Below are 26,774 nucleotides of genomic sequence, written 5' to 3' on the forward strand. Positions count from 1 at the left end.
TGGGACTCCCTGGTTGTACTCGAATTCATCAGATTCCATTTGTCCAGTGATCCCAGACTGACCGTGTTACTGGGGCATCTCCACGGCTCTTCCACCCTCTCAGAGAGCGGTTAAGTGATGAGGGCATCAGATTTCCAGCCAGGCCCGCAGCAGAAGTCTGAAGAGAAGCCCGCGTTGCACAGATTCGCATTCCTTCCTTCCCCTTCTCCTCCGTCACAGTGAGGTATTCTGCAATGTCGCATTCATTACAGGCAAGAGAGCAGAGTTTTCCAAACTACATTCCAGGGAGCCCTCATTCCCCCGGATCGTACAAGGTAGGATGTGAAAAGAGGTTCTGGGCTTAACCTTGTAAAATGCTAATCACAGCTTGCTTTATTACATGGCTTTGCAACATCTACAAATGCCTTGAGCATGGCCACTTGCCACCTCCCCCAGACTCTGTTCATCCTAACATCCTAGGTTTTGGCTCTTTATTTTCGCTCAAGATCTTCTAACATTAGAATTCCATGAAACCCACTTTGGAAAACGCCAGCCTGGACCATCAGCTCCTTGAGCGGACTGCAAGTGCCTGCAGGAAATGGGCTTCGCCTTATTCACCATGGCAGCAGCCAGCACCAAGTATCACGAGCACGTCTGGGGCACGAGCAAGTCTGCTGAGTAAATACGTGAATGTGGGCATGGGAAGCGCATGCGATTTCCCGGGAAAGGTGAGTGCTGACAAAGCGTGATGTTAGAAACATCTCTTGCTGGGACACTGTGGGAGTCTCAATTTTGTGGTATGAGGAATCCATTGGGTCCATTCCTGGTGAATGTTTTGGTTTCTTGCCGTTTGTCACTTGTTTCCACAAAGACTTGGGATGCTCACGTGTTCTCTTCCACCAATGGGCTGGACCAGGGGAGCTGGGCTTGCCTAGAAGGGAGGCTGAGCACCGTTGAAAAGCAGGCAGTCAACCACCCACTAGGAGGCAGAAAGCCAGACCAAGAAGTCCTGCAACAAAGATTCTTTACTGGCAGCCAAGCCCCCCCTTCCACTCATACCCAGGTGTGCCAAGGGCGTGTGGGAAGAGGGGAGCAGACGTGACCAGCTAGAGGTTAAATTCAGGCTCCTTGTCCCAGGACATCTCCGATGTGCCCCACCATCGCTGTTGATTCTGAGTTAAGATCCCAGCATCAGGGGATTCGTTGTCACCTGCAAAGGGAATCTATGAAATAAGTGGAGGGGAGACTCTGAAAAACACAGACGCTTTAGTTCCCCCAGAGTCTTCAAATGATTCATTTGATCTGACGCAACGCAAACGGGGCCAACATCCCCTCCATTTAGTGGTTTTCCATTGAACCGGCTGGAAAACTTTTTTTAACCAAGCATGAATTCAGCTTATGAAGACAATTGCTGTGTCTCCCCACGAGCTAACGTTGCCTGAATGTGTTCCTCACTCCTTACTGGCGGCAGCCCCGGTTTTCCAATCACCAAACCAACTGACCAGACTTCTGCTCACAGGGAAACTTGCTGCCAGACCACCAGCTCCGCCCTCTGAAGCAGCCAGGACCTCAGAGAGGCTGGGGCTGAAGACGCCCGCCCTGCGGGAATTAGGACATTTGCCCAGCTGCAGAGGCTGGAGAAGAGTGACAGAAATACGCATCCTCATGTGCTGCCTAGCTGACGGGGACACTTCTCTTACCTGCTTGACATTAGTGTCAGGCAGACAGTAGGTCCTCATTCAAGGTTGAAATCAATTGGTTAAAACCCATCTTTAATTTTACTGGAAGGGGATTGTGTCTCTGTCCCCTGCTAGATCCATCAACTGCGTTATGCCAAAAAAGAAGGGGGGAAAAAAAAAACCAAAAACGCTTTCCTTTATTCATTCCAGGCCTGCTTCTCCCATTCCACAGCCTGAGTTTACACATAGATGATCTTGACAGAATAAACCCATAAAGGAGCTAAGCTACAAAGTGTCAGGGCTGGACGTGAAACATGGCTCACCCTTCATTCTGTTGTTCGGCAAACAGACACATGAGTCTAATTACCAAGGCTGACCATGAGAAAGAGAAATTCTCACTTGCTACGCTAAATCAGAGTAAGACACATAATCCCGGGGACAGCTATCCCAGAAAATGGTTAGAGTTTTGATCTGCCCGGTGCCTCAGTTTCCCTCAGGACATCTAGAGTGTCCAAGGGACAGCCAGACTTCCCCACTAACACCGTGCTCCTTTATGACTCGGCCAGAATACAGCCAGCAGATCGACCTGAGCTGAACCTATTGCTTACCATGGTGGTGTTATGGAGTGTTTCAAGGAGTGGGTTACGGAGTCAGACTCTCTGGGTTCAAGACACGGATGTCCAGCCATGGGACCTAGACAAGCTTACCCTCTGCCTAAGGTCCTCCATGTGCGATTAAATAAATTAAATGTAAAGCCTATAAGACAGTGCCTGCTACTTACCACAAACACCATAAATTATTTGGGTGGCGAACCTTTCGGTTAGGTCCCTTATCTGTGATCGGATGGAAGGCCGTTTGGCCACCCATCATCAAGGGTGAAGGATTTGAGGTACAAACCCTACCCACTCTGCTTCAACTCACGTATAATTGCACCCAAGAAAAAAAATGAGAGGAGAGAAGCTGAGTGGGGAGTTCCAGGAGTCCCTTTGATGAGGAGAGTAGGCTATCTCCAGCCAACTCTAATTCTCTGTCTTCCGTGAGTGGTTTTGTTTACACGTATGAGACTTGCTTTTTCTTACATTTTCTCTCTACCATAAACCTAACGCTTCGGCCCAGATCTTAGGATGGCTGACAAACCGAATTCCTTAAAGGCAGACCAGGCTTGGAATCTGAGAGACTTTCTGCCACTGATCTGGTAGCTTTCAAAGCTCCAGCTGGCCTCTGGGTCCTCTACCCCGGACAGGAACTGGAAAATGTAAACACTGCATTTCTCTCCCCTTTAAAATAAAAAGAGAGAGAAGGGGGTGCAGGGAGCTGGGTTCTTGTGACTTTCACATATCCCACAGTGAGGGTGACAGGTCCTCCCCCATGTGGCGGAAGGGGGGCACAGACATCCCTCATTTATCACTGAAAGGACACCTCCCCCAGCCTGCACATGCCCCAAATTGAGCACAGCTTCTAGAGCTGGTCTCAGGAGAGATAGGTAGGGAATTTCTCATGCTTGGGGATTGGCTGCCCCTAGTGAGGCAGGTGGAAATAATTTCTGACTTAAGGCCAATCATTAGATTACCCAATACCATTCTCTCAGGCATTGCTGTCTAGCCAGCATATCCCAGATGTAGGGGACTTTAAATCAAACTTTCAGCCCATGCTAGTGGTATTGCCTAAGACTTCGGGATATTTCCGAGACACTCCCATGTCCAAAGATGTTTTGTCCCTAACTTATTGACCCAGACACAATACCCAACCTCATCCTCTCTTTCCACCAAAAGCTCATGCTCAAGGACACTTGTGGGAATAAAACCCTTTACCGAAAGAGTGGGTGGTCACAGAGGTCCACGTGTTCTACAAAACCCACACCTTAAAATATATTTATGTTCCCTCTTTTAAAAGTCCTGTCCAGCTACTCATCCTCTCTCCCGTTTCTCCCCATTCAGCACTCAGCCCCCCACCTTCTCGCTTTCACTGGCCCTTTTTATTCCACCCTCTCAAGAATGGCAGTCAAAAATCTCAAATGCCAATAGGGAGCGGCTGGTAAGTGTGGGTTGAAAAGGTGGGGCGTCTTGCCACAGAGAGGACCAGCCCACCTCAAAACTTTCAGATTCCAAACATTTTAAGCACGATGTCCCAATAAATACTTTTTCAGGCATTTTGACCCAAAGACCGCCAGACCTTCAGCTCTATAGTCTCCCTCTTTGCCACTGCCACCCAAGACCAAGCAATGGTGTCCCCGAAACTGGGGTTAGCCAGGACTGTCCCCTACCACGCAGTGCTGTGAAGCGTACCAAGTGGACCTATGCATTGGTATAATCCATCCCTCCGTGAGATGCATGAATTTAAGTCAACCTGTTTCCAGGTGAGCTTGAGCTCAGGAACTGGACGGTCTGGGCTTACTCAGGCTCATCTGCCTGTGTCTTCTTTTTTTAATTTTTTTAAATCATTATTGCAGCAAAATAGAAGTATGTAAAATTTACCATTTTAATCACTTTCCATTCGGTAGCCCTTGTAACCAACACCAATAGTCATCTCCAGAACCTTGTCATCACCTCATAGTGCAACTCTATACCCGCTAAGCACTCAGTCCCCCAGCCCGCCTCCCCCCACCCCTGCTGGCCACGGTCTACTTTCTTGATGAATCTGACTGCTCTCGTTACCTTATATAAGTAAAATATATTTTACATTTTTTTTTATTTATCTATTTGACAGACAGAGATCACAAGGAGGAAGAGAGGCAGGCAGAGAGAGAGAGGAGGAAGCAGGCTCCTGGCTCCGTCCCAGGACCCTGGGATCATGACCTGAGCAGAAGGCAGAGGCTTTAACCCACTGAGCCACCCAGGCGTCCCTGTAGCCTGAACTTTATTCTTTTTTAAGGCAGATTAAGATTTCTGTACACGTATATACATTTTGTTCATCCGCTGATGGACATTTTTGGGTTGTTTCCCCTTTTCGGCTATTGGGAATAATGCTGCAAAGGACATTGGTGTACGAAATACCTGTTTGAGTTCCTGCTTTTAGTTCTTTGGTGTATATACCCAGAATTGCTAGGGTATATAGAATTGCTAGGTCAAATGTTTAATTTTTTGAGAAACCGTGCCTGTGTATCCTTGAATAGGCCACAGAACCGCTCTAAACCCCATTTCTAAAATGAAGATAATAATAGCTCTACCTTATTCGTGTGGTCTGAGAATTCATGAATGTCTATGTATAGCATTTGGCTCAGATTGGGCCAGATATGTTCCAGCTCAGAGTCCTCTGAAATTAAGGTACTCCAATTAAATGATCTCCAAAGTCACTCCCGGCTCCAAAAATCCACGATGCCACCATCAAATTATTTTCCTGGTAAAGAAGCCGGAGCTTTCAGTGTATACATCAGGGGAACACGGTCTTCATGGTTCCCACAAAAATCCACCCTAGACAAGATGGCCCAGTTTTCATAATTCTCTCCTTGGAATTTGCTAACACATGCCATTATCAACCAACCTCGAATTTTTTTCTTGCCACTCCACTCCTCCCCCCCCCCTTCTTTCCACACCCCCTTTCTCAGCTGGCTGCTCCTGCCCACTGAATATCTGGGCTTCAAATTATCTTCCCTGGTTGCCTTTAGGTTCTTTCGCCGCAAGCTAATGTCTGTTGGAAGCAACACTTGCAAAATTATCCATATTACGGTTTCGTTCCCCAGAGCCACATATTTTAAATGAGTTTTTCCTCTTCGGCAGGATCCTGCTGGCAGAGCTCCTGCTATTGGTGAAGTCAGTGGAGTCGGGTTTCTCCCCCACATGCTGTTTATGCCGGGTTATCACTTGGCCTCGAGTTTGCATTCTCACCCTCCACCAGGAGTCCCTGTCTGTGAGCCCCAACCTCCCGTGCCATCCCAGCGGATGTTTACGGATGTTTACGTCTCAGCAAACCCTCTCGAGAAAAGTAAGGAGACGAAATCTGCTTTCGGGCTTTTTCTAGAGCCGGCCAGATTTGGCATTCCAGCCGGGAGTGGACTCACTCACTATTTGAGGAATTATTTTCCTTCTCCACTTCTATTCCTCCGTCTCCCCCTCCAAGGGTGAACTTACAACAACCGACCTCTCCTCACTAGATATGTGAAGTTGGGGCACCTGGGTGGCTCAGTGGGTTAAGCCTCAGCCTTCGGCTCAGATGATGATCTCAGGGTCCTGGAATCGAGCCCCACATCGGGCTCTCTGCTCAGCAGGGAGCCTGGTTCCCCCTCTCTCTCTGCCTGCCTCTCTGCCTACTTGTGATCTGTCAACTAAATAAATAAAATCTTAAAAAAAAAAAAAATAGACACGTGAATTTGCTGGAAGTTGCTCCCCAGTTCAGTCAGCAGCCTGACTGCCAAGAAACCAGTCACCCTTCCTGAAGCTTTTCCATAGCAAAAGGTACAAGAGATTCTGGGGTTAGGAGTAAAGGCTTTTTTCCAGATCCTAGGCAGGTGAGTTTTGTTCTTTAACTTGTATGGATTTGAGTCATCTCACCTGCCACGTTACAAAAAAAAAAAAAAAACTAAACTTAAAAAAAAAAAAAAAGGGTGGGGGGGAGCAGGGAAGCGTTGTCGTAGCCAGGAGAAAACTAGTCCTCAGAGCTCTGGTGCCCTGGGAAGGAACCAGCCTCCCCTAGACTTGGCCTCGGGCCACCATGCCCAGGAGGCTTGGCTCCAGAAGGCAGAGATGGGAACAGGAAGAACTTTCCTAATGCAAAGTCCTCAACCTACCCTGAGGTGAGCATCTAGGTTTATGGATTACCAAGCCCCTCATGGGCTCCTTCTTCCTTCATTATTTATTGTCTGTGGGCTGCTCTAGACACCGTGCAGGCAAAATTCAAACGCAGCCCTCCAGCTGGCGAGGGAGAAGATTCCACCTGGGGCCGGCGGGCTATAGGTACACGGAAAGTATTGACCGAAATGGGTTTGTTGGGTTTTGCACACACCACCCCCCCCATTTATCTTGGCTTAAATTTAGTTCATCATGAAGGGCTGTGCCTATGGCCGAGGCCCCCATCCATAGAGCAATCTACTGATTTTAGGTCCTCGCCACCCCCTTTGACCCGGTTTCATTCTGGGACGCGCACCAGCTACTTGGAGCCACACAGTACGTCCCTCTCTAGAACACAGGTGACGAGTAACCGACCGGAAGTCGAATAGCAAATGCTTACAGGCTCCCTGCTCCTACCAAAGCTGCTGTTTTGTCACACCTGCCATGTCAGCCTGTCCTTCCCTGATGAGGTCCTACCCACCTCCTGACCCCTTGCCCTGAGGCAACCCCACAAGGACAGAAGCTCTTAAGAAGTCCCTGCTTTCTTGCCTGCCAGCGAGCCTTGACAAGACCAGCCTCCCATCCCCTCCTTGAGCCAAGAGGCCCCCAAAAGCCCTGGTCGCATTTCAGCCTCACTCGCCCAGGGAGCCCATCCGGCATGGGGTTTGCGGCTCAGAAAATGATAGTGAAAAACACACAAGCCAGAGCTCTTTCTAAACAAACTCTGTGTGTCCCCAGAAACGACTTGCACTTTTAACCTCAGCTTTCTCTTCTTCTTTCTCATTCTTATGGGAAGGAAGTGCATATGTGCTGAGCGGGTCAATCTCCAGTGCTGGGCTGGGTCCTGAAGGGCGTGACAAGCAGCATTTCACCAAGCAACCTTTACCGGGAGGGACCCCCTTGCTGCCAGCCTTGCTTTGATTGGTTTCTCTCCTTCCCGCTTCACCTCTGAGGGGGCTCCTTCCAGGGGGAAACTTCTCCCTTTTGTCAGCCAGAGTGAGTGAGTCAGACGGGATAGATTCCCAGAGGTCCTGTCTGCGCTTTCCGAAGATAAAACAAAAACCAGCAAAGTAAGCTGGAGCTGGTACCCCTTCCTGAGGCAGTTCAGTCCCCTAAGTTGGAATGACAGAACGGTGTCACATTCTCCGGGAGGTCAGACGCTCCAGCACCCTCAGCCAAGCCCCCAAGATTAGACTGGACTAGAAGAGCTGGCGGTCCCCCCCCCACCCCCGCCCCCCGCCCAGCGCCATCTCTTGGGGCGCCCCAGGCATGCTCCCCACCGGACCCAGGAGAGAAATGCCCCTGGGAGGGGGGCCCTAAACGCTACTCACGGTACCTCTAGGCAAGGATGAGATGAGAAGGAGCTGCAGAAAAGTGAGCCCCAACTGCGTCCAGCAGCCCAGCTCCATCGTTTCCGAGCCGGTGCCCCGATGAGCGACTGCTGCCGAGGGACCGGAGGGACCGCGGGAGGCCGGGGGGCAGGCGGCTCTTACACGGAGCTCCCCTAGCCCCAGCTGAGCGGGAGCTCGGGTTTCAGCTCGCCAGGCTCTCCCATCCTCATGGAGGGGAACCACCTTCAGCCAGAGCGACGTCAGCCCAAAACCTCTCCTCTCTGCCGCCTTAACCCTTGCGGGGCCTGGGAGGTGTGGCCACGCGGGGAGGCGGCTGGAAGGGATGCCCGGGGCAGGAGGCCAGCCCGCTGGGACAAGGGGAGCGGACAGCACCTTGGCTGGGGTCAGAGGTAGGCGGGGCTGTGGCGCAGCTCAGGTGAGGCCGGAAACCCAGCCCCACCCCCACCCAGAGGAGTCCTGCCTGGGATGGCACACTGAGGCTGTTAAGGTCACGCTTGGGTGGGCGGGGCTGGAGTGGGTTGGAAGAGGGAACTAACCCGCCTCTCCTTCCACCTCAAGCATCTATTCCAGGTGAGCACAATTGGGAAACCCTCCTCTTTGCATCTGTAGGCATCTTCCCATGATGCCCATCATGGTGCGGTCAGCACCATAAATAGATCCTGTGCACATGCCAAGCAGAGTATTAGGGATAAAAGAACACATCTGTTGTGACCATCTAGGCATAGGGACAGCAAATGGAATCTTGAATAACAAGAAAAGATGCTTTACAAGATAATAGCCAATTTTTTTAAAATCAGTTTCTCCGTGCCAGGCATTTAGGTATCTTACATGCATCAACTCATTTAGTCCTCATAATAAACCGCTATCATCTCCATTTTACAGATAGGGAAACGGAGTCACTGAACTTTCAATAGTTCATCCACGGTGTCCGTGTAAGTAAGTAGTAGAGCCAGGGTTTGAATCTAGATCTGAGGTCTATCGTCCTAGCCACCAGTCTCTACCACGTCTTAGGATGCCGTGACTATGGCATTTAATCACGGGTACACGTACAGTGATCGTATTTTCCACACTGAAACAGACTCAGAGATGAAGTGACTTGCTCAAGGTCCCTCAGCAGGAAGTGCCAGAGCAGAGTTCACAGCCAGGTCTAACTCAGGGAAGTGCCAGGGTTTCAGGCCATGCTTGGTCCCAGTTTGTACTGTCTGATGAAGAACAAAAGTTGGGAGAAGTGGATGATATGCAGGCCTGGGGCAGTGGGAAATTTACCTACACTGGGGAAGCTTCACCTGGAGCCTGAGAGAGGGGATCTCAATCCAGGGAAGGGTGTGAGGAGGCCTTTCTAGGGGGAAGGACTGAATTGGGCCAGTGCCACTGGGAAATGATGAGTATTTACCTGTGTATATTACAATTTTATGTGTATTCTTGTTCCCAAAGGATCCATGGCAGCGTGTACCATTAAAACGCATTTTAAACAGTTTTGAGAAGAATGTAAGTATCAGAACAAAAGCCAATGCAAGAGGATAGATAATATGTATAGTTTGGATGTGGCCGAGGGCAGGAAAAGAGGAAACAAGTGGTTACACTGTTTGGGTTTTACTCTGTCTTGGAATGAGGGGCTCTGGTAGTCTAGGAGCAGCGCGTTCTGGGCCCAAAGCAAAGATCTAGGAAGAAAAGTCATGTTGGCATCCAGACCGGGGGATGGAGGAGGCCAAGGCTGGCACCAAGAGCACCCCTGAGACCATTGACAGCAGCCTGAACAATAAGCAATGGAGTGGAAGGGGAGAACGGTGGGAGAAACTTAGGGAAGGCAGAACCGCCAGGGCTCAGGACAGACTGGATAGGCAGGGCCTGGCACAGGTGCCCCTTTCAGAAAGAAATTCCTGAATCTCAACCGTCTCAGCGAAGTGACTGTGAGCCAGACCTCGGCCATCAAGGACCGGTATTCAAAGCTGCGATTCACCACTTTCTGACTCTATGACTGTGAGATCAGAGAAGATATATGCTGGTCTCTGCCTCCAGTTCCTGGCACTGAGCTCCTGACACCCTTCTACTTCCCGGGTGATACAAGTGTCTTTGTCCTAATGAGGTGACTCCAGGTGGGCTCCTGGTTGGGGCTGGTCAATAGAAAGTCCAAGTCATTAGAAGCTTGGAATTTTTAGCCCTACCCCCGCCCCCATTCTCTTGAGAAGGGAGCAAGGCTAAAAATGGAATTAATGGTGAGTAATGTCTCCAGTGAGGAAGCCTCCATAAAAATCCCAATAGTATAAGGTTTGGAGAGCTTCCACGTTCCATGTATCAGTGGGATGATGTAGCCCAACTCCATGGGGGTAGAAGCGCGGGACTCTCAGACCTCCCCTACATATCTCTTCATCTGGCTCTTTATTTGTATCCTTCATCACCTCCTTTAATGAACTGGCAAATGTAAGAGATTCCCTGAGCTCTGTGAGCCCTTCAAGCAAGTCACTGAATCCAAGGGGGAGGATGTCATGGGACTCTCTGTATTGTAGCCAAGTGGGTGCCTTGAGGACCTAGTACTTGAAGTTGGTGTCTGAAGTGGGACAGTCTTGTGGGACGGAGCCCTTGACCTGTGGGATGTGACATCCTCTCCAGGAACTGTCAGAATTGAGTACAACTGTAGGACACCCAGCTGGCATTAAAGACTTGCTTGGTGGGGGCGGGAGGGATCACACATATCAGAAGTGTCTGAAGTGAGTGGGGTAGAAATATGAGAGTATGGGATACACCAGGAGAAAGAAGGACAGGGGCTTGGGGTGGTTTTTTGATCTGTTTTTTGTTTTTTGTTTTGTTTTTTCCCAATACAATGACCTAAACCAAGCTAACTAAGGCTCTCAATCTCAGTTTTCTCATCTGTAAAATGGAAATAATCGTCAAACTTTGAGACAGGAGAATTTAAGGAGACTATGTACATAATAGGGCCCTTAGCACACTGCCTAACTCATACTAAATGCTCAATAAATATTATTATATTATGGGCCTGAGTCTGACGCTATGGCCTGACACGGGCCTTCTTCCTCACCCTCGACTCCCCTATCCAGGTGAAAACTGATTAAAATTAGCACAAAGAATAGCCTCTAAAAGGCAGGAAAATACCAAAGGGCAATATATCTGCGGGGTGGAGGTCAGAGGTGAGAAGAGGGGAGGTTCATTTTATTGCTGCCAAACAGCCCTAGTCCTTTGGTGATGGGCCTGGGGATGTGGTCACTTAGTTTCCAAATACTGAGGTCTTAGAGCCTCTCAGGAATCTGTTCCTCCCATCAGCTGACATTACCACTTCCTTCTTCCCTCATCTCCTTCCCCCCAACCCCCCAACCCCCCCACACACACATACTCAGCCACTTATCAAAACAGATCACCCAGCAGCCTCATTCCTACAGCAACTACACCCCACCAGGCCGGGACTCTAGGTGATAAACGTAAAGAAGTCCCCAGCACCAGGTCTTTGTTCCTCCAGGCTTAGGAACCTGGAAACAGCCCCTCACTCCTCTTTCTGGAATGCCCACAGTAGTATAATTGTTCTCTGCTCATTTGCTGTCTAATTTGGGTTTACGAATTCCCTAGGGCTACAGAGTCTGGAAAGGAATTCTCAAAAAGAAGCAGAACATAGTTCTCTGGGGAACACAAAACCCTGATCCAATATTACCTTGTTGAACTTCACAATAAACCCAGGTTCACAGAGGGAGAAGGAAGCCATGACTACAACAAGGAAAGGCAGGAGTTTGCCCGAGGCCATACGGCCCTACACAAACTTCGATTTTCCTACACAAGTTTAGTCTCCTCTCTTCCCATTATAACCAACTCAATTTCTCATATCGATAGGTTGAGTATTGTTCTAAATCAGAGGTTCGTAACCTGGATCGCATGGGGTTTCTCGGGAGGGAGTTTTTGGAGAGTCTTCAAACCTCCGCAAATTATACACAAGATCCTGTATGCATTGTTTTTGGAGTAAGAGGGAGCCGTAGCTTTCTTCAAAGTCTCAAAAGGATCTGCAAACTCCCAAGTTATTTTCAATCACTGGTGTTCATAAGTTGACATTGAGAAGTTGACAAAACATTCATTGGATTTGGGGAAAGTGGCTTTGTATGCACAGTGGTTATGTTTAGGCTACAAACCGCACAGTGGATATTTGAAGGACTGGCCCTCCCCCTGACTTTCCCCCACCATTTCTGCCTTAAACGCACTTGCTTTGGACCGCACGGGCTCCTGATGAATGGAGCTGGAGCACTTACTACCCGTGTACATCTGGGAAGGTAATCTCACCCATGATGGCCTCAGTTTCCTCATCTGTTAAGTGGGAAGAATAATGGAACCTGCCCCCAGAGGGTTGGAGTCAAGCACTCAGAACAGTGCCTATAACACACCAAGTACTCAGTAAATGTTGGCTATTTTTATTACCCTTTACTCCCCCTCCTGCCCTTCTCTTGGACCCCCACCTCTGGCAGAAATAAATCACCAGAAAGGTGTGGGTGAAAAGGGCAAAGTGCCGTGCTGAGAAGTAGGGGATGATACCTGGAATTAAGAATTCTCTGCTTACCATCAGCACTCAGAAATCAACAGCTGACTGTAGTAGATGAAGTCACCCATTTCACGACAAGTCACAATACCCACTCATTTTCACTTAAAAGGATGAGGCACTCCAGCAAAACCTGTCCCTTCTTCTGTCCCACCCGGGAGGCTGCTCGCCTGTGAGCACACAGGAGGAAACGGCAGGGAAGGCTGTCTTGTGCACGCCAACAGCGCCCCAGTCTGCCATTGGGGCAGACTGGTCGGCAAACCTGATAGAAACATCTCAGCCTAATGGGTAATTAAGTTTAGTTTTCATCAGCTGTGCAAAACACAAAAATTCAAGTCAACCAGGACCTGAAACGAAGAGGGGTAGGTCTGCAGGAAAGACAAAGGGCCCATCCCCCGGAGCCTGCTAGAACTTGTCCACCATGGAAGTCTCCAGCGCTAATGAATCCCGGCTATTCACCTACACGAGGAGCAATGACGCTCTGTCTCCAGGTCTGGCCCGGCTCCACTGTTTCCCCGGGAGAGCCAGGCTAGGGGGTCGGTTCATCTGCAGTTCTCTCTCTGGCCACATTCTTCCTGCTCTAGGTCATTCTTCATGCTCCTTGCAGAAAGCTGGGGAGCTTCGCTCCTTCAGAATCAAAGTGCTCCTGAATCACTTGGGGAAACCTCTTCTTGACTTCCATATGTGTGTTTATAAAGCAATTAAAAAAAAAAAAAAACAGTTGTTGCCTATGCAACTGAACGGCAAAGCTTTATAACGAAAACTGGCACAAATTCTGATCACAGGGGTGCTGGAGTGGGTTAGTCGGTTAAGAGGCAGACTCTTGGTTTCGGCTCAGGTCATGATCTCTGGGGTCCTGGGATCAAGTCCCGGGCATCTGGCTCTGTGCTCAGAGGGGAGTCAGCTTCCGGATTCTCTCCCTCTGCCCCTCCCACCATGTGCACTCTCTGTCTCTAAAAATAAGTAAATAAATCTTAAAAAAAAAAAAAGAAAAGAAAAAAAGAACTCTGAACACAGTCCAAGTGGCTGGCTCAAAAATTATGTAAAGTAAAAAAAAAAAAAAAATTATGTAAAGTTGAGCCATTGTAAGTGAAGAAGGAACAAAAGTAGAATAACTCCAAGGGAAGGCCACAGGGCAGGGTACCGTGACACAAAAAAGGCAGTGTAGTCATCAGACCCCGGTATGCATCGAGGCTCTACTACTACTAGCTAGGGGAACTTGGGCAAGTTCTCCGGCCCCTCAGAGCCGTAGTTTTCTCTCATCTGTGAAAAAGGAGGTAATAGCTACCTTATCATTTTGGTGAGAAGATTAAAAGAGGCTGGCATACATAATGGTAGTTCGATCACTGTGGACTATTTTAACTATGTATGGACATCAAATCTTAAGAGCCTTCAAAAAATCCTCCCTTCAGATGTTCAACTGAAATTAAACAGCTACTACCATTTTCTTTAGGTCTCATCAGGTTATGCTCCTAAATTAATTTGAAACAAATTCATGTCTGAAAAATAGATTACCTTGTACATTTATGCTGCTTGTTGGAGGTCAAGGGACAGCGTGTGCTCTTGTTTGAAGACAAGTTGAGAGGCCTGTCCTGAATGGACCCGGGGCAGGCGTTAAAGGAAAATTTATCCTGTTAGTTGTTTAAAGACGGTGAGGAAGACTCTACTCAAGAGACAAGTGCAATGGAGCCTTGAAGTAGGGAGAGATCAGGGTCAACAACAAGGAAAAATCTGGAAATAGAGCTAAGGAACAGGGTATGGATCAGCTGAGGGAGAATTACCAAAAGGAAACTGAGGAGGAAGGGGAAGATTCTGACAAAACGACTTGACAGGATTCTTGCTGAAAGCAGGCCAGGCTGATCAGATACTGATGATGGGAGATTCTCACTAAATTGGGATTCTTGCTCTTGAGGATAAGACTCAAGATGGGGTCTAGTGGGGAAAAAAAAAGGAGGGGGAGCTTAGAGAAGCCTGACTCAAGTTTGGTTAAGGAGACAGTCTTTGTCAAGGGACCCAGAGAAACCCAGGAAGGAGGGTCCCTTGCACTGAGTGTCTGGTTCAGTCTTGCTACATTTTTCACTGGGATAAGTAGAATTTGCATGTAAAGCAACTTGACTTCTTCCACCGAAGGAAGCCAAGAAGGAAGCACAAATACTTAACCAGATAAAAATCATTTGCTCACTTACTCAGTTCAATTTACTGCATGTCTGCTACGTATCCATCCTCACTTCAGGTCCTTGAAATACAGTTCTGAATAAAACTTGTGTGGGGCCTCACCTTGTGGATCTATAGACCAGAAAGCAATGGGACACTGAGCAAATGTGAAGAGCAACATGTGTGAGGAAGGAACATTCTAGAAGCATGTAACTGGCAGGGTTAGAGGATCAGAAATGTTTCCCTAAGGGCATGACATGGAGCTTCAGACCTAAAGAAAAATGGAGGGTAGGAAGAGGAGAGGACAAGGGCTGAAGAGGACTCCATAATACAGAGGCTAGAGATGTAGGCTGGCCTTGAAAACCATGAACTTTATTCTCAGGGTGATGGGAACCAGTTCGAGGACCAGTGACTGGGTCAGATTTGCACATCAGACTCAGCTCTCTCTGCCTACATCCTGCACCAGTGGCAGACATGAGAGGTGCTGTGGAAGTCAACCAGATAGGATCTGTGATTCTGATGTATGTGGGAATAACGGTGAGAGAGCTGTCAGAGGTGACTTCCAGCTCATGACCACGTGGATATGGGGGGTGCATGGGGGTGTGCTGGAGGAGCACTCCCTGTTCTTGCTCCCCAATCACTTGCTCTGGGAGAAGCCAGCTTTCGTGTTGTGCGAGCAGCCCTCCAGAGAGTCTCACGTGCGAAGGAACCGAAACTCTCAGGCAACAGTGGTGTGAATGAGCTTGGAAGCAGACTGTTCAGCCCTCCCAATGGCCGCAGCCCCAGTGGGCAACCCGACGGCAACCTCAGGACAGCCCTCCTTGCCAGAACACCCTCCCTCCAAGCTGGGCAGCTCCCAGACTCATGAGCCTCAGACACTGGACGAGATCATAAATCGTGGAGTCTTACATGGCTGAATTTGTTACACAGCAGTCAGTTACAAATACAAGAGGTTCCAGAATTGGGCAATCCATCTGTATCCCGGTACACCTGCTAGCCAGTGCGACTGAGCTCCAGTGAAACATGTCCCCAGAATGAGATGATCACCGAGGTGTTTAGCTGCACAGAACAACAAACCCAATGCACGCAGCTTAAACAATAGGACATTTTATGACCTTGTCTAGCAATAAGTCCCACAAGTGTGGTGGCTTCAGTGTTATTTAATTCTGTGACGCAACAACAATGTTTAATACCCAGGGCTGAATCACCAGGCGATGCATCTGGCAGGCAAGCACTTATGTAAAATCGCAGAACACATAAAAATAGCATATATTGTTTAGGAATGCAAATGCCTATCATTAAACTGTTAGAACATACAGAGAAGTGACACACGCTACCTTCAAAAAAAGTTGAACACGAAGGGCATCACAAAATATGGGGTACGCGATTTTAGCTAAAAAATAAAGGAAGCCAAGGACAAATCTGAAGAAATTAAAGCACAATGTTAAAATCGGTTTATCTTTGAGGAGAATCCACAGGTACCTGTTATCTTCTGAAAGTTTTTCATATGTCTGAATTGTTGATAAGGGTATCTCTACCTTATGGTGCTATGAAGGAATGATAGGGAGATGTATGAGGGGAATAATAGGATAATATTTTCTGATGGGTAGAGAAGACAAACAATTATTCTTCAATCTAGGAAAACCTGTTGAGTGTCTCCTACGTGTTGAGCACGTTCTAGGAAACAGGAATAACTTGGTGAGCAAGACTGAATGCTTCCTCTTTTCATGGGGTTTCCATACCACTGGGCAAAGACATAACCAACAAAGAGGGAAAATCAGAGGGCCAGAGTGCCCGGCTAGAGATGAAATGGAGAACTGCGGCAGAGTGACTGTGGAAGGAACTGTAGCTTGTGGAGTGCAAGCCTCCGTGAGAAGGTGACATGTCCACTGAGCCGACGTAAAGCGCCATGGGAGCATCTGAAGAAAGCGGGGGAAACAGCTAATGCAAAGGCTCTGAGTGGGAATGAGCTTCGCGCACTTGAGGAGCACAAAGAAAGCCAGGGTGGCTGGTGCACAAGGACACAACCCACACTTAGAAAGGGGGCGTAGGAAAGGGGCCAGGAGAGATATTGGTGTGATCAAGTGAAGCTTGATTAACAATAGTCACATCAGCTTCTGGGCATCAAAAATCCTTTGAGAACTTAGGGAAAAGCTACTGGTCCTAGGAAAATACACACATATTGATTCTTGCTTAATTTGGGGATATGAGTGGACCCTCTGAAGCCTACCCCAAAATGACCTGATTCTGGCATCTGAATTAAAGCCTTGGTCTTCCCAGCCAGCCTTCGGCCCATGAGGGTATGGGATCTAGCCATTTCTACCCAGTGTAGGGTTTCTCTGTAGGCAGTATTTGCCCTAATGCTCCCTACCAGGCTGGCCAAAAGATCCCGAGCGCTGTGCCAGGCTGAGGCTCTCATCCAGGTCCCACCCAGGTAAGTCGTATCCTACTCAATCTTTGTTTCCCCTTGCCTTTCAGGGCCAGACCTGCAGCGTACCCCAAGGCTCTCCCTGCCTACTCTGAGCCCCCTCCCCCATTCACAGGCCTCACCACCAACCATTTGTCTTGCACTTCTAACTCTGCTTGTTTTCTGCCTCTTAGAGAACCGACCCACACAACTGGCACCAGGACTGATCAACAAGAAGAGGTGGTGAGGCAGGGTGTGGGCTCCGCATGGCTCACCACGCGGCTGGCAAGGAACGCTCCACGCCAAATGGTATTTGGGGCACGGATGATTCCCGGCATAAAGCGGCCATCCAATTGCTGAAAAGTCCACAGGGGCTTACTTCAAGGAACATCCTGGTGGGGGAGAAGGCCTGGCTGGGGTGATGATTCAGGCCTTGGAACACTGTGGGGGAGTAACACATTTAAGGACAACGAAAAGAGCTGGTTACTGAGCTGAACTGAATCCCTACAGAGGGAGAAGGAGAAACAAAGAGCAATTAACAGACAAAAACTACATATGAAAGACAGTGGCCCCCTTTGGTAGCTCCTGCGGGAGAGTGGACACACTCGGTTCTAATATTTATAATCACCAAGCTTCAAAGAGCGTCGAATGCTTCGTCCAAGCTGATCTACTGTGCTCTGGCAGGAAAGACATGAACTCTTAAACCTAAGACGGAGTTATCTGGATGGATGCCCCAAAGGTGCCCCTGACTCCTCCAGGCCTACAGACACAGCTCACCTGTCCCTAATAAAAGCCAGAACCTCCTCCTGGGAGAAGATGGAGCATAGGCCTCCCTCCTGCAAGGGAACAGGTGTCTTCCTCAACACTTTGCCTCCAGACCTGTCCCGACTGCCAGATCGATAACTAGATTTAATTCTCAGTTTAGGAAGTGATGGGTCTGATGAAGAAAGAGAAAGGCAAACCCCAGTGGAGCTGTAAGAATGAGTTAGCATGTAGCCACAGGAGTTAGGGCGGGACCCATGGGACTGGATTTGGGGGGGTGCTTGATGGAGGAGTACAGAACATATGAAAAGATACACAGAAGTTCATTTACTTGGGGGTACTCTTCAGGTTCATGGGATTTAACGCCCTGGCGAGAACCTCTGGCTATGGGCAAACCTGCTGCTAGGTAAGTCTTAGAAAGCTGGAGAAAATATTAGCCCATGATGATCAAAGTGGTAATGCCTGACATACCGCAGGAGGATAGTGGAATTAAACAGCTCAGGGTGTGTGGTGTATTGGGTAAGATATACTGGACGAAGAGAAAAGACACATTAGAGATTCTGGCCAATGGAAGGACTAAGGGAACACACCGTTCACCAAGGCCATTAGAAATGTCCTGATAGGATGGAGGCTGGCATCACTAGACATGTAGTGGTGGCTTTCTGCCACAGTCTAGGGTTGACTCTAGGAAACAGGTCACAGAACCAGGCTTACTGAGGGCAATGGGAATGAGGATACCCCAAAGCAACAGATTCCAGGTGATGGTGTTGAATCACTGGAAAGGAGGCAGCCCCCAAATTATCATCACAGCTAACTAAATGGAAGGGGCAGCCAAGGGGCTTGACCCACAAGAAGTTGTGGAGTTGCAGAATGTGGTATCCCTAGGGACAAAGCAGAGAGGCACACAGGGTGCTACTTAATATACACAATCGAAAAAGCAAGAATGGAGGAGTGCCTAGGTGGCTCAGCGGGTTAAGCCTCTGCCTTCGGCTCAGGTCACGATCTCAGGGTCCTGGGACCAAGCCCTGCATTGGGCTTTCTGCTCAGCAGGGAGCCTGCTCCCCCACCCTCTTGCCTGCCTCTCTCCCTACTTGTGATCTCTCTCTCTCTCTCTCTCTCTCTCTCTAACAGACAACTAAAATCTTTAAAAAAAACTTTTTTTAATCTTAAAAAAAAAAGCAAGAATGGAGGGGCACCTGGGTGGCTCAGTTGGTTGAGCATTTGACTCTTGATTTCAGCTCAGGTCATGATCTCAGGGTTGTGGGATCGACCCCTGCATCAGGCTCCATGCTCGGGGTGGGGTGGGAAGGGAGTCTCTTTCCTCTACCTCTGCCCCTCCCTCTGTGCATTTTCTCTCCCCCACCCCTCTAATAAATAAATCTTTAAAAAATAATAATAATAAGGAAAGAGTGGATGAGCAGGCAGCTGAGGGTAGTTGCTCCAGGAGGAAGTCATGACCCTTGCTCAAATCCTGGATCTGAGACAGTTTTCATGCCCAGAACCTATTCTGGATGGTTCCCTAAAGGAAGTACATCAGGGGTGCTAGGTGGCTCCATTGGTTAAGTGTCTGCCTTCAGCTCAGGTGGTGATCTCAGGGTCCTGGGATCAAGCCTTGAGTCAGGCTCCCTGCTCAGTGGGGAGCCAGCTTCTCCTTCTCCCTCTGCTCCTCTCTCTTGCTCTCTCTCACTCTTGCTCTCAAATAAATAAATATATAATTTTTTTTTTAAGTGACGTACCTCAGCAATACAACAGCAAGTAGATACTATAATGATCCCGTCGATCTTTCCCCAAAAAGTCATACAGTCGTTCACTCAGAGGACCGTGGGCCGAGGAAAGGGAAGGACCGGTACATTTTGAGGATTACTGGACACAGTCCGAGAGGCAGCAATTCCGGGAGACCTGAAATGTCATCACTGCCCCCTGTCTGGGGCACAGGGAAGCGAGTCAGTGAAGTGAATCCTGACCAAAAGCCACTGACCACAGCGGGTCCAGTAGGTCCATGGACCCAGCCCGTGGTCCTGTTCCTGGTCTCCAAACACATCTTTGGGATTGCCATACTCAGCTATTAAACACCTATGTGGATCATTGGCCCACCATAATAGAAAAGCCGCGTAAAAGCCTCTGAAACGGCGTTCCGCTCCCTAAGATGGCGAATCAAAAACAGTATCACATTCTGGGGGGAATGGCAGAGATTAGCGCCAGCCTTAAAGATCTTAATGACTGCAGGAGTGGCACTCTTTCTCATATCTCCCGATCTCAATTTAATTCGCCCGTCAGGTCCCTGCAGAAGCCAGATGGATGCTGTAGAAGGACTACAGACGATCACAAACTCAGCCAAGAAGTAGTTCCAACAATGGCGGCCTTGTTAGGCCGTCTTTACTAGAGCCAGTGAACACAGGCAGCCAGCGAGTCCTTTTCTATCTTGATCAGAGCAGAGACATCAGCAACAATTTACATTTGCGTAAAATGGCCAATAATACGCATTTACAGTCCTGTCCTGGGCTTATGCTAATTTCCTGCTGTCACAACAGAGTCAGAAGTCTGGGCCATCTGGACATCCCATAGAACTATCACACTGATCCACTACGTTAATGATAGAGCACAGAGAGGACGAGACGGCTAGTGCAATGGGGGCCTTGCTAAAGTAAGTCACTTCGAGAAGACCTATGAAGACACAGGGGTATAGCACATGGGTCACGTTTTCAGGGGTCCAGAGATCAGGGGCATGCTGAGAAATACTGTCCAAAGTACAAGGCAAATTGCTGCAATTTTCATCCCCTACCACCCAGAATAAGGCACGGGGGGTCTGCCGGGCTTCTTTGGGTCATGTTCTGGGGGCGGCACCTTCCACATCCAACAATAGTCCTCCAGTCCTTCTGCCAGGAAATCTGAAAAGTGGCCAGCTTTGCATGGGGCCTGGAGCAAGAAGGGGATCTGAAGGCCAGGATGTAGGTAGCTCTGTCACTTGGAGTGTGTGATGGGCCAGGCCATCTGGTGTTGGAGGGTCACCGTGGGGGTGGGGGGGAACCGCAGGAGGGATCTCACATCAAGCCCCAGTGGGAGAAGCTCAACATAGGTTCCCTGGGGTTCTGGACTGAGGCTATTTCATCTACAGCATTTGTGTTTTGAGGCACAGATCCCAGAGTGTTGCTGAACGCTGGTGGAGAGGGGATGTTTGATTCTGGGGATCAAGTAACCAGGAGTATGGAACTGCCCGTCATAAGCTGAGTTCTGTCGGACCCTCCGTGCCATCAACGTACCCAGGCCCATAGCAGCCACTTGGAGATGGAAACAGTACCTCCAGAATGGGTCCCAAGCAGGGCCGGGACACCATTTCATGAGCAGGAATTCCAGACTGCTGGGCCACCCCCACGGTTGCCCTAGGACCAGATGGTGAAGGGCGGGGCTCCCAACTCCCAATGTCCAAGCTGGGTTTACAGATGGGACGCCTTGGGATGTGAGCACTAGCTGAAACGAAACGGTGGGTATTCACAGCCAGCATGGAGTGGTCTTGAACAACAGACCTGAGGGAAAATCTTTCCAACAGGAGGAGCTTTGAGAGGTGCACCCACTGTCTGAGGAAGTGGCCAGACGTGAGAACACATACAGACTCGTGGACAGTGGCAAATGGATTTGCGGGCTAATAGGGAGCCTGCCATCAAGGGACTGAGTGTGGGCCCCAGCAGGTGTGGGACAGAGGCGTCTGGGTGGGCACACGGGGGCAGGCACCAAGCCTGACCCGAAAATGTGATCACGGTGGACGAGAAAGCAGCCGCTTGTGGAGAAGGCACTGAATGAATAGCCAAGTAGGCACAAACGACTCAGCCAGCTCACATTAACCATTCTTGTCACCTGAGTGTGACGGACACGTGACCAGAACGACCAGGGTAGCAGAGACAAAGGTCATACGGCAGAAAGCCAGCCCGACCACTGCCGCCTCCTGGGGTCCAGCCTCTTAGCTCACAAGCCCGGCGCTGCGCACCTGCTATGGGGCTGTTCTGATCCAGCAGACGTGGCACAGGGACCCGAGATCCTGTACGTCTGACAAGGACCCAAGTTGTGCCAGCGAGCCCAAGGACGCCCGTCTGTGTACCAAGTCTGAGGAGTGAGGACCCAAAGGAGTTCCTTCCACTAAGGTCAGAGAGTAGACTAGACCGCCAATAGAGGGACAAGCTCTGTCAACAGACTGGCAAGGAGAGTCACGCGGTAACCCCTGGGACCGCGGATCCCCCGAGGCAGCCGCCGGGCACTGCCCACTCTCGAGAGCTGACACCTCCAGCCCCGCCTGACTTGACTGAGCAGGATTTCGAACTACGCTTCCTACGAACGAAGGGGCTGTTCTTTGCCAAGCAGCTTGGAGGTGGGCAGCACGGATCCTGCTGCGTCTCGGGGAGTGTAGAACTGGTAAGGATGTCTAGTCTTCCCTCTGCACTGCTGGCTGGACCACGAGCCCCGAACTTTCAATCCTGGGTGTCCAGCGGCTGCAACAGAATTATAATCGGAGGAAGTATGCCACTCTCCAAGGGGGTTAGAAGCAGGGAGGGACCTGGTGGGGGCTCACCATAAACCCAAGTCCACGCGTGCCTGCCAGGGGCTCGGCACACCTGCCGTACCCGTTCTCCTTCACAGCGGGCCTCCCGGAGCCTCAGGATAGTCAGGCTGGGCCGGGGCTGCATGGACGCCAAGCTCCTAAAGGGTGTCTCCCTGCTTGGACTGGGCCCAGTTACCTGTGATTTGGCTCCAGGTCCCCCCAGCCGCCCCCACCCCGCCACCCCCTATTTTTTTTTTCTTATCATATTTCATTGGAAAATCTGATCTCATTTAAGGTTTGTGTTTCCAATTGCACGTCTGGGCAGGTGACCAGTGGAATGCAGCCAGGGAAATGTAAACGGTTAATGAAATCGAACAGGGTCCACACTTTCTGTGATATTTCATGCTTCCAACAGGTCTGTCTCTCCTGGTTCCTCCACTGGGCTCTTCCTCCTGGCTATGGCCTGGGTCTGGTCTCCATCACCAGGGCCAGTGCCTCAGGGAAACACAGGTGTCTGCAGTCATTAGACATTCATATCCACCTGCTGGGCCACGTGCAACAAGAAGGGCAACTCGGGGTCAGCCAGGACGCCATGGGTGAGGGGTGGCTATCTGGCTGCGAGCCCAGAGGGACCCATAAATCATGCTGGTTTCCAGAGGCCAGAAGCGGTAATGGGAATCAGGTGAGAGGCCCACCTGCCGTGGGCGGCTGGATGCTGTTGAACAGTGGCCCCCCCAAGGTCTTGGAAGTGGGCGTCTGTGGTTCCTTACCCTGGGGAAGAAATTTATGGCTCATGTCTGCCCTTTCTGTGTGTCCCCTTATACATCTCCCCTTGTCTGCTCCCCTCTCCCCCTTACTCTCCACCTCTCCTCTCCCTTTCTTCCCTTTGGTCGCCCCCTCTCCTCTCCTCCCCTCTCCCTCTGGATGCGTAGCAGAGGAAGGCTCGGGAACGTAAGCGTGAGGCTGGACTGGGAGGTCACTTCTCTAGGCACACGGGATTTTTCAACATGTGGCTGATGCCTGTTAGGCCCTCTGAGACTCAGGGAGTCCAGCCTCGAGGGGCATGGGAAATGGCCCGCTTTGTGACCGTCCTCCACTGTCTACCCCATCGCCGTTTGAGCACCTGCTCGCCTTTCTCCCTGGACCTCCATCCCTGGCCTCCCCCAGGCCTGCCATCTCGGCCCCTGCTAAAGACTTTCGCCTCCCTTCTCCGACCCCTTTCCCGTGCTGCCTCCCAGGGCCCCCTTCCTCTAAGTCAGCACAGGTCTGGAGACCACAGGAATGACCTTGAGGGAGGCCTGCGCATGCCATCAAGGGAGACGTCATGGGCGTGCTGCTTTCTTCTGTCCCGCCAGTCACATGACATGGAGCCCCCAGCCCAGAGGCCTCCTGGCCTCCCGGCATCCCCTCAGCCCTCCCAGGGTCAGTGGTCTTGAGGCAGTAACAGCGGTAAACAGAAGCTCCCCACACTTCCTCAGGCAGCGAGAGACAGTGAGGCTTGAACCCAGATCTCCATCGCGGCCGTCCGCCCTCGGACAACATGCCTGTCTCCCAGGCTCCGCTTCCTCAGTGGTTAGCGAGGCGTGGGCGGGGACGACCTCTAGGTCTCTTTCAGCCTCTCGCTTTAGGGTTTTATGCTACCCAAATCTGAGTTTCTCAAGTCTCCCTGCTCTGGGGCTAGAAGCAGGTCACCTATTCTAGCTGTTGCCCCATATCCCCAGCTCTTTGCTCCACAGGACCCTAGAAGAAGACATTAGCCCATGAGATCACAGCCTCGTGCCCCTGGTGCCCCTGGACGCAGCTCCCAGGGGTTCCCACACCAAGCGTAAGCCCAGACACACAAGGCCTCCGGTCACAGCAGCTGGGATTTTCCTTCCTCCCCCCAGCACTCCCCTATGCTGCCCACATCCAAAGCCCCCTGAGAGCACACGAGGTGGCCTCTGAGCTGCTGTTGATACTAGTTCAATGCCAAGGTCCACACAAGGGGGCAACATGCCACTACTCCCCCGGCTGCCAGCCCTCCAAGTGCCGACGGGTTCCAGGCCTCCCTGAAGGGAGTTCATGGGCCCCTCCCCCACTCAGAGTTACACAGGGTCCCCCGGACCTCCAAAAGGCCCTGCTGGCACCCCTGAGGTCACAGAGTCTTGATCAAACAGTTCCTCATTCTTTGCCTTGGAAGCTTCCTTTTTCCGGGACCCAGACCCATGGCGTCCTCCCATTCATCCCCTTTCCCCCAGCGAGGGTTGGTAGAGCCTTGCTGCAGACGCCCCCGATAGTCTCCCCACCACACCCACAGACGTGTTTGAGACCCGCCGAGACATCCCCATTGCCCCCCACCTGAGAAATGCACACGTACACGTTATCTCTGATTCTGTGATTTCCATTTACACCATCCTAGCAAATAAACCAAAGGAGTGTGAATGAGTGTGTGTGTGAGTGTAAGTGTGTGTATGAGTCAGTGTGTAAGAAGGTGAGTGTGTATATGTGAACAAAAGACCGTGTTAGGGTGGGCAAGTGTGGGTAAGTGTGTGAGTGCGGTGAAGAGTGTGAGTAAAAGTGAGTGTGTGGGTAGGTGTGGTTGTGTCTGTGTGATGAGTGTGACAATAAACGAGGATCTGGGTAGAAGTGTGAGTGTAAGAGCGTGTGAGTGTGTGAGCATAAATGAGTGAGTATATTTGGGTGCGTACATGGGCATGGGTTAGGGTTAGGGTTATGTGAGTGTGTGAGTGATCAGAGTGTCTATGACTGGTTGAGTGTGTGTGAGTAAAAGTGAGTGTGTGGGTATGTATGTGCGGGTGTGCGTGTGGGTATGGGTGAGTCCGTGAGTGTGTATGTGCGGGTGTGCGTGTGGGTATGGGTGAGTCCGTGAGTGTGTCTGAGCATGTCTGGGTGAAACTGAGTTTGTGAGTTTAAGTGGTCAGTGAGTGTGAGTGAGTGTGGGAGTGTGCACATTCTAAGTTAGAGAGGAAAGGACTAAAAGCTCCGCTCCAAGTGGCTCGCCCAGTGGGCCGAACCGTAAGATTGGCTAAAAACAGAATTTTCCTCTCCAACCCTCCCTGAATGTGTTCTAGAAGCAGGACTTGATCTCCAAAGAAAACCTGTGATAAAGAGTAGCACGGGGGACTTCTAAAATGCTGTACTTACTGACAAATAAGAATCAAATTGGTGAGGGAATAAAATAGTAGCCTGTAAAGAAAGGGCTGTCTTGTGGTCCACACAGGGGGCCGGGAAGCAGAAATATAGGTTAAATGCTCAGTCTGGAAAATCAGCAAGATTCTATTTTTAGAACTAATGAAAAGAGCCTTGTATGAGGACATGGTACAAAACGGCTCTTTTTCTCCTGCTAGGAAGAGGGATTAAAAAGTGGCTCTGAAGACTATGGACCCAGGATTCTGAGTGAAGAAACCTGGAATGTTGGCCTGACTTTGTACCCTGTGGTCCCTGCTGGCCACCCAGGGAGGGCCCGGCAGACCATCCGCTCCAGTAACTATCAATTAATGAATGACTTCAATTTAGGACTTGATTATTACCAGTATAGGGCACGTGACCAGAAGATCAGACCTAGGCTGGGGCATCTGGGAGGGCTTCCTGGAGGCGTGCTGGCTGAGCTATAAAGGAGGGAGAGAAACCGCGGAAACAGAGTGGCATAGCAGGGTTCTAAGTGGAAAGGACAACGCTGGCTGGGGCAGGCTGGGCAGGGACATGGGATGTGTGAGGAACAAGGTCACGGGGAGCTGGAGCCCAGAAAGCAAGAGGCAGTGAGGCCGGGGAAGTACACGGCTCCCTGTGGACCACGAGAAGGACTTTGGTCCTTGTTGTAGATAGTAGCCAGTGGGAGGTGGTGGCCAGGTTCCAACATGGTGTCCACGGACCCTACCCCCCAGCAGTTGAGCCTGTGCACACACCGTCCCCTCCTTACCATGCACTCGCCTTGGGCTGTGTGGCCAACAACACACGAGAGGACTGATGTTCTATCAAGTCTGAGGTCAGATTACAAAAGACGCTGCCATCTGCCTTCTCTCTTGGGCCACTCGTTCTGGGGGATGCCAAGAGCCACCCTTTGGGGAACCTCACTGGGCAAGGAACTCAGAGGCCTCTGGCCAGCAGCCACTTAAGTGAGGGAGGTAGATTCTACAGGCCAGCCAAGCCTTCGGTTGATAGTAGGCCTGGTCTACACCGCCACTGTGACCTCTTGGGAGGTCCTGAGCCAGAACCATACGCCCCAGTGCTCCCGGATCCCTAATCCTCAGAAAATGTGTCATGCACAATCGACATGCTTGTTGCTTTAAGAAGCTATGTTTTGGGATCATTTGTTACACAGATAACTAATAATGATAAAATAGCAACAGATTAACTAATATGTAAGCATAGCAGTAGGGTTCGATTTACTAACTGCATGACTTTGAGCAAGTCTCACTCAACCTCTTTGGGCCTAAGTTTCTTTCTCCACCTGTAAGATGGGGGGAATGGCCTTGAGCAATAGAGTATTAGCACAGGGGGAAGGTGGAGGTGATCAAAGTAGGCCACGGCCCTTGTATGGGGGCAGACCAGTGCAGACGCTCAGAAGCAGGTGGGAGGGGGAAACCGTAAGAGCCCGCCATTCCCTGGGCCCCCAC

General features: G+C 50.3%; 1 protein-coding gene across 2 annotated transcripts in view; it reads right to left on the reverse strand.

Annotated features, from left to right (window-relative positions):
- Window positions 1–26,774, reverse strand: part of PAMR1 (peptidase domain containing associated with muscle regeneration 1) — a 155,041-nt gene that overhangs the window by 69,738 nt on the left and 58,529 nt on the right. The window contains exon 1 of one of the 2 annotated variants that reach the window (XM_044259086.1): window positions 7,758–8,006. The exons of the other annotated variant lie outside the window; for it this stretch is intronic. Within the exon in view, the coding sequence (XP_044115021.1) occupies window positions 7,758–7,830 (73 nt within the window). The 5' untranslated portion in view covers window positions 7,831–8,006. Of the gene's footprint in view, window positions 1–7,757; window positions 8,007–26,774 lie in introns of those variants that run through there. 2 annotated transcript variants of the gene reach the window in all.

The sequence above is a fragment of the Neovison vison genome, chromosome 7 (genome assembly GCF_020171115.1).
Source record: "Neovison vison isolate M4711 chromosome 7, ASM_NN_V1, whole genome shotgun sequence".
In the NCBI taxonomy this organism is placed as follows: domain Eukaryota; kingdom Metazoa; phylum Chordata; class Mammalia; order Carnivora; family Mustelidae; genus Neogale; species Neogale vison.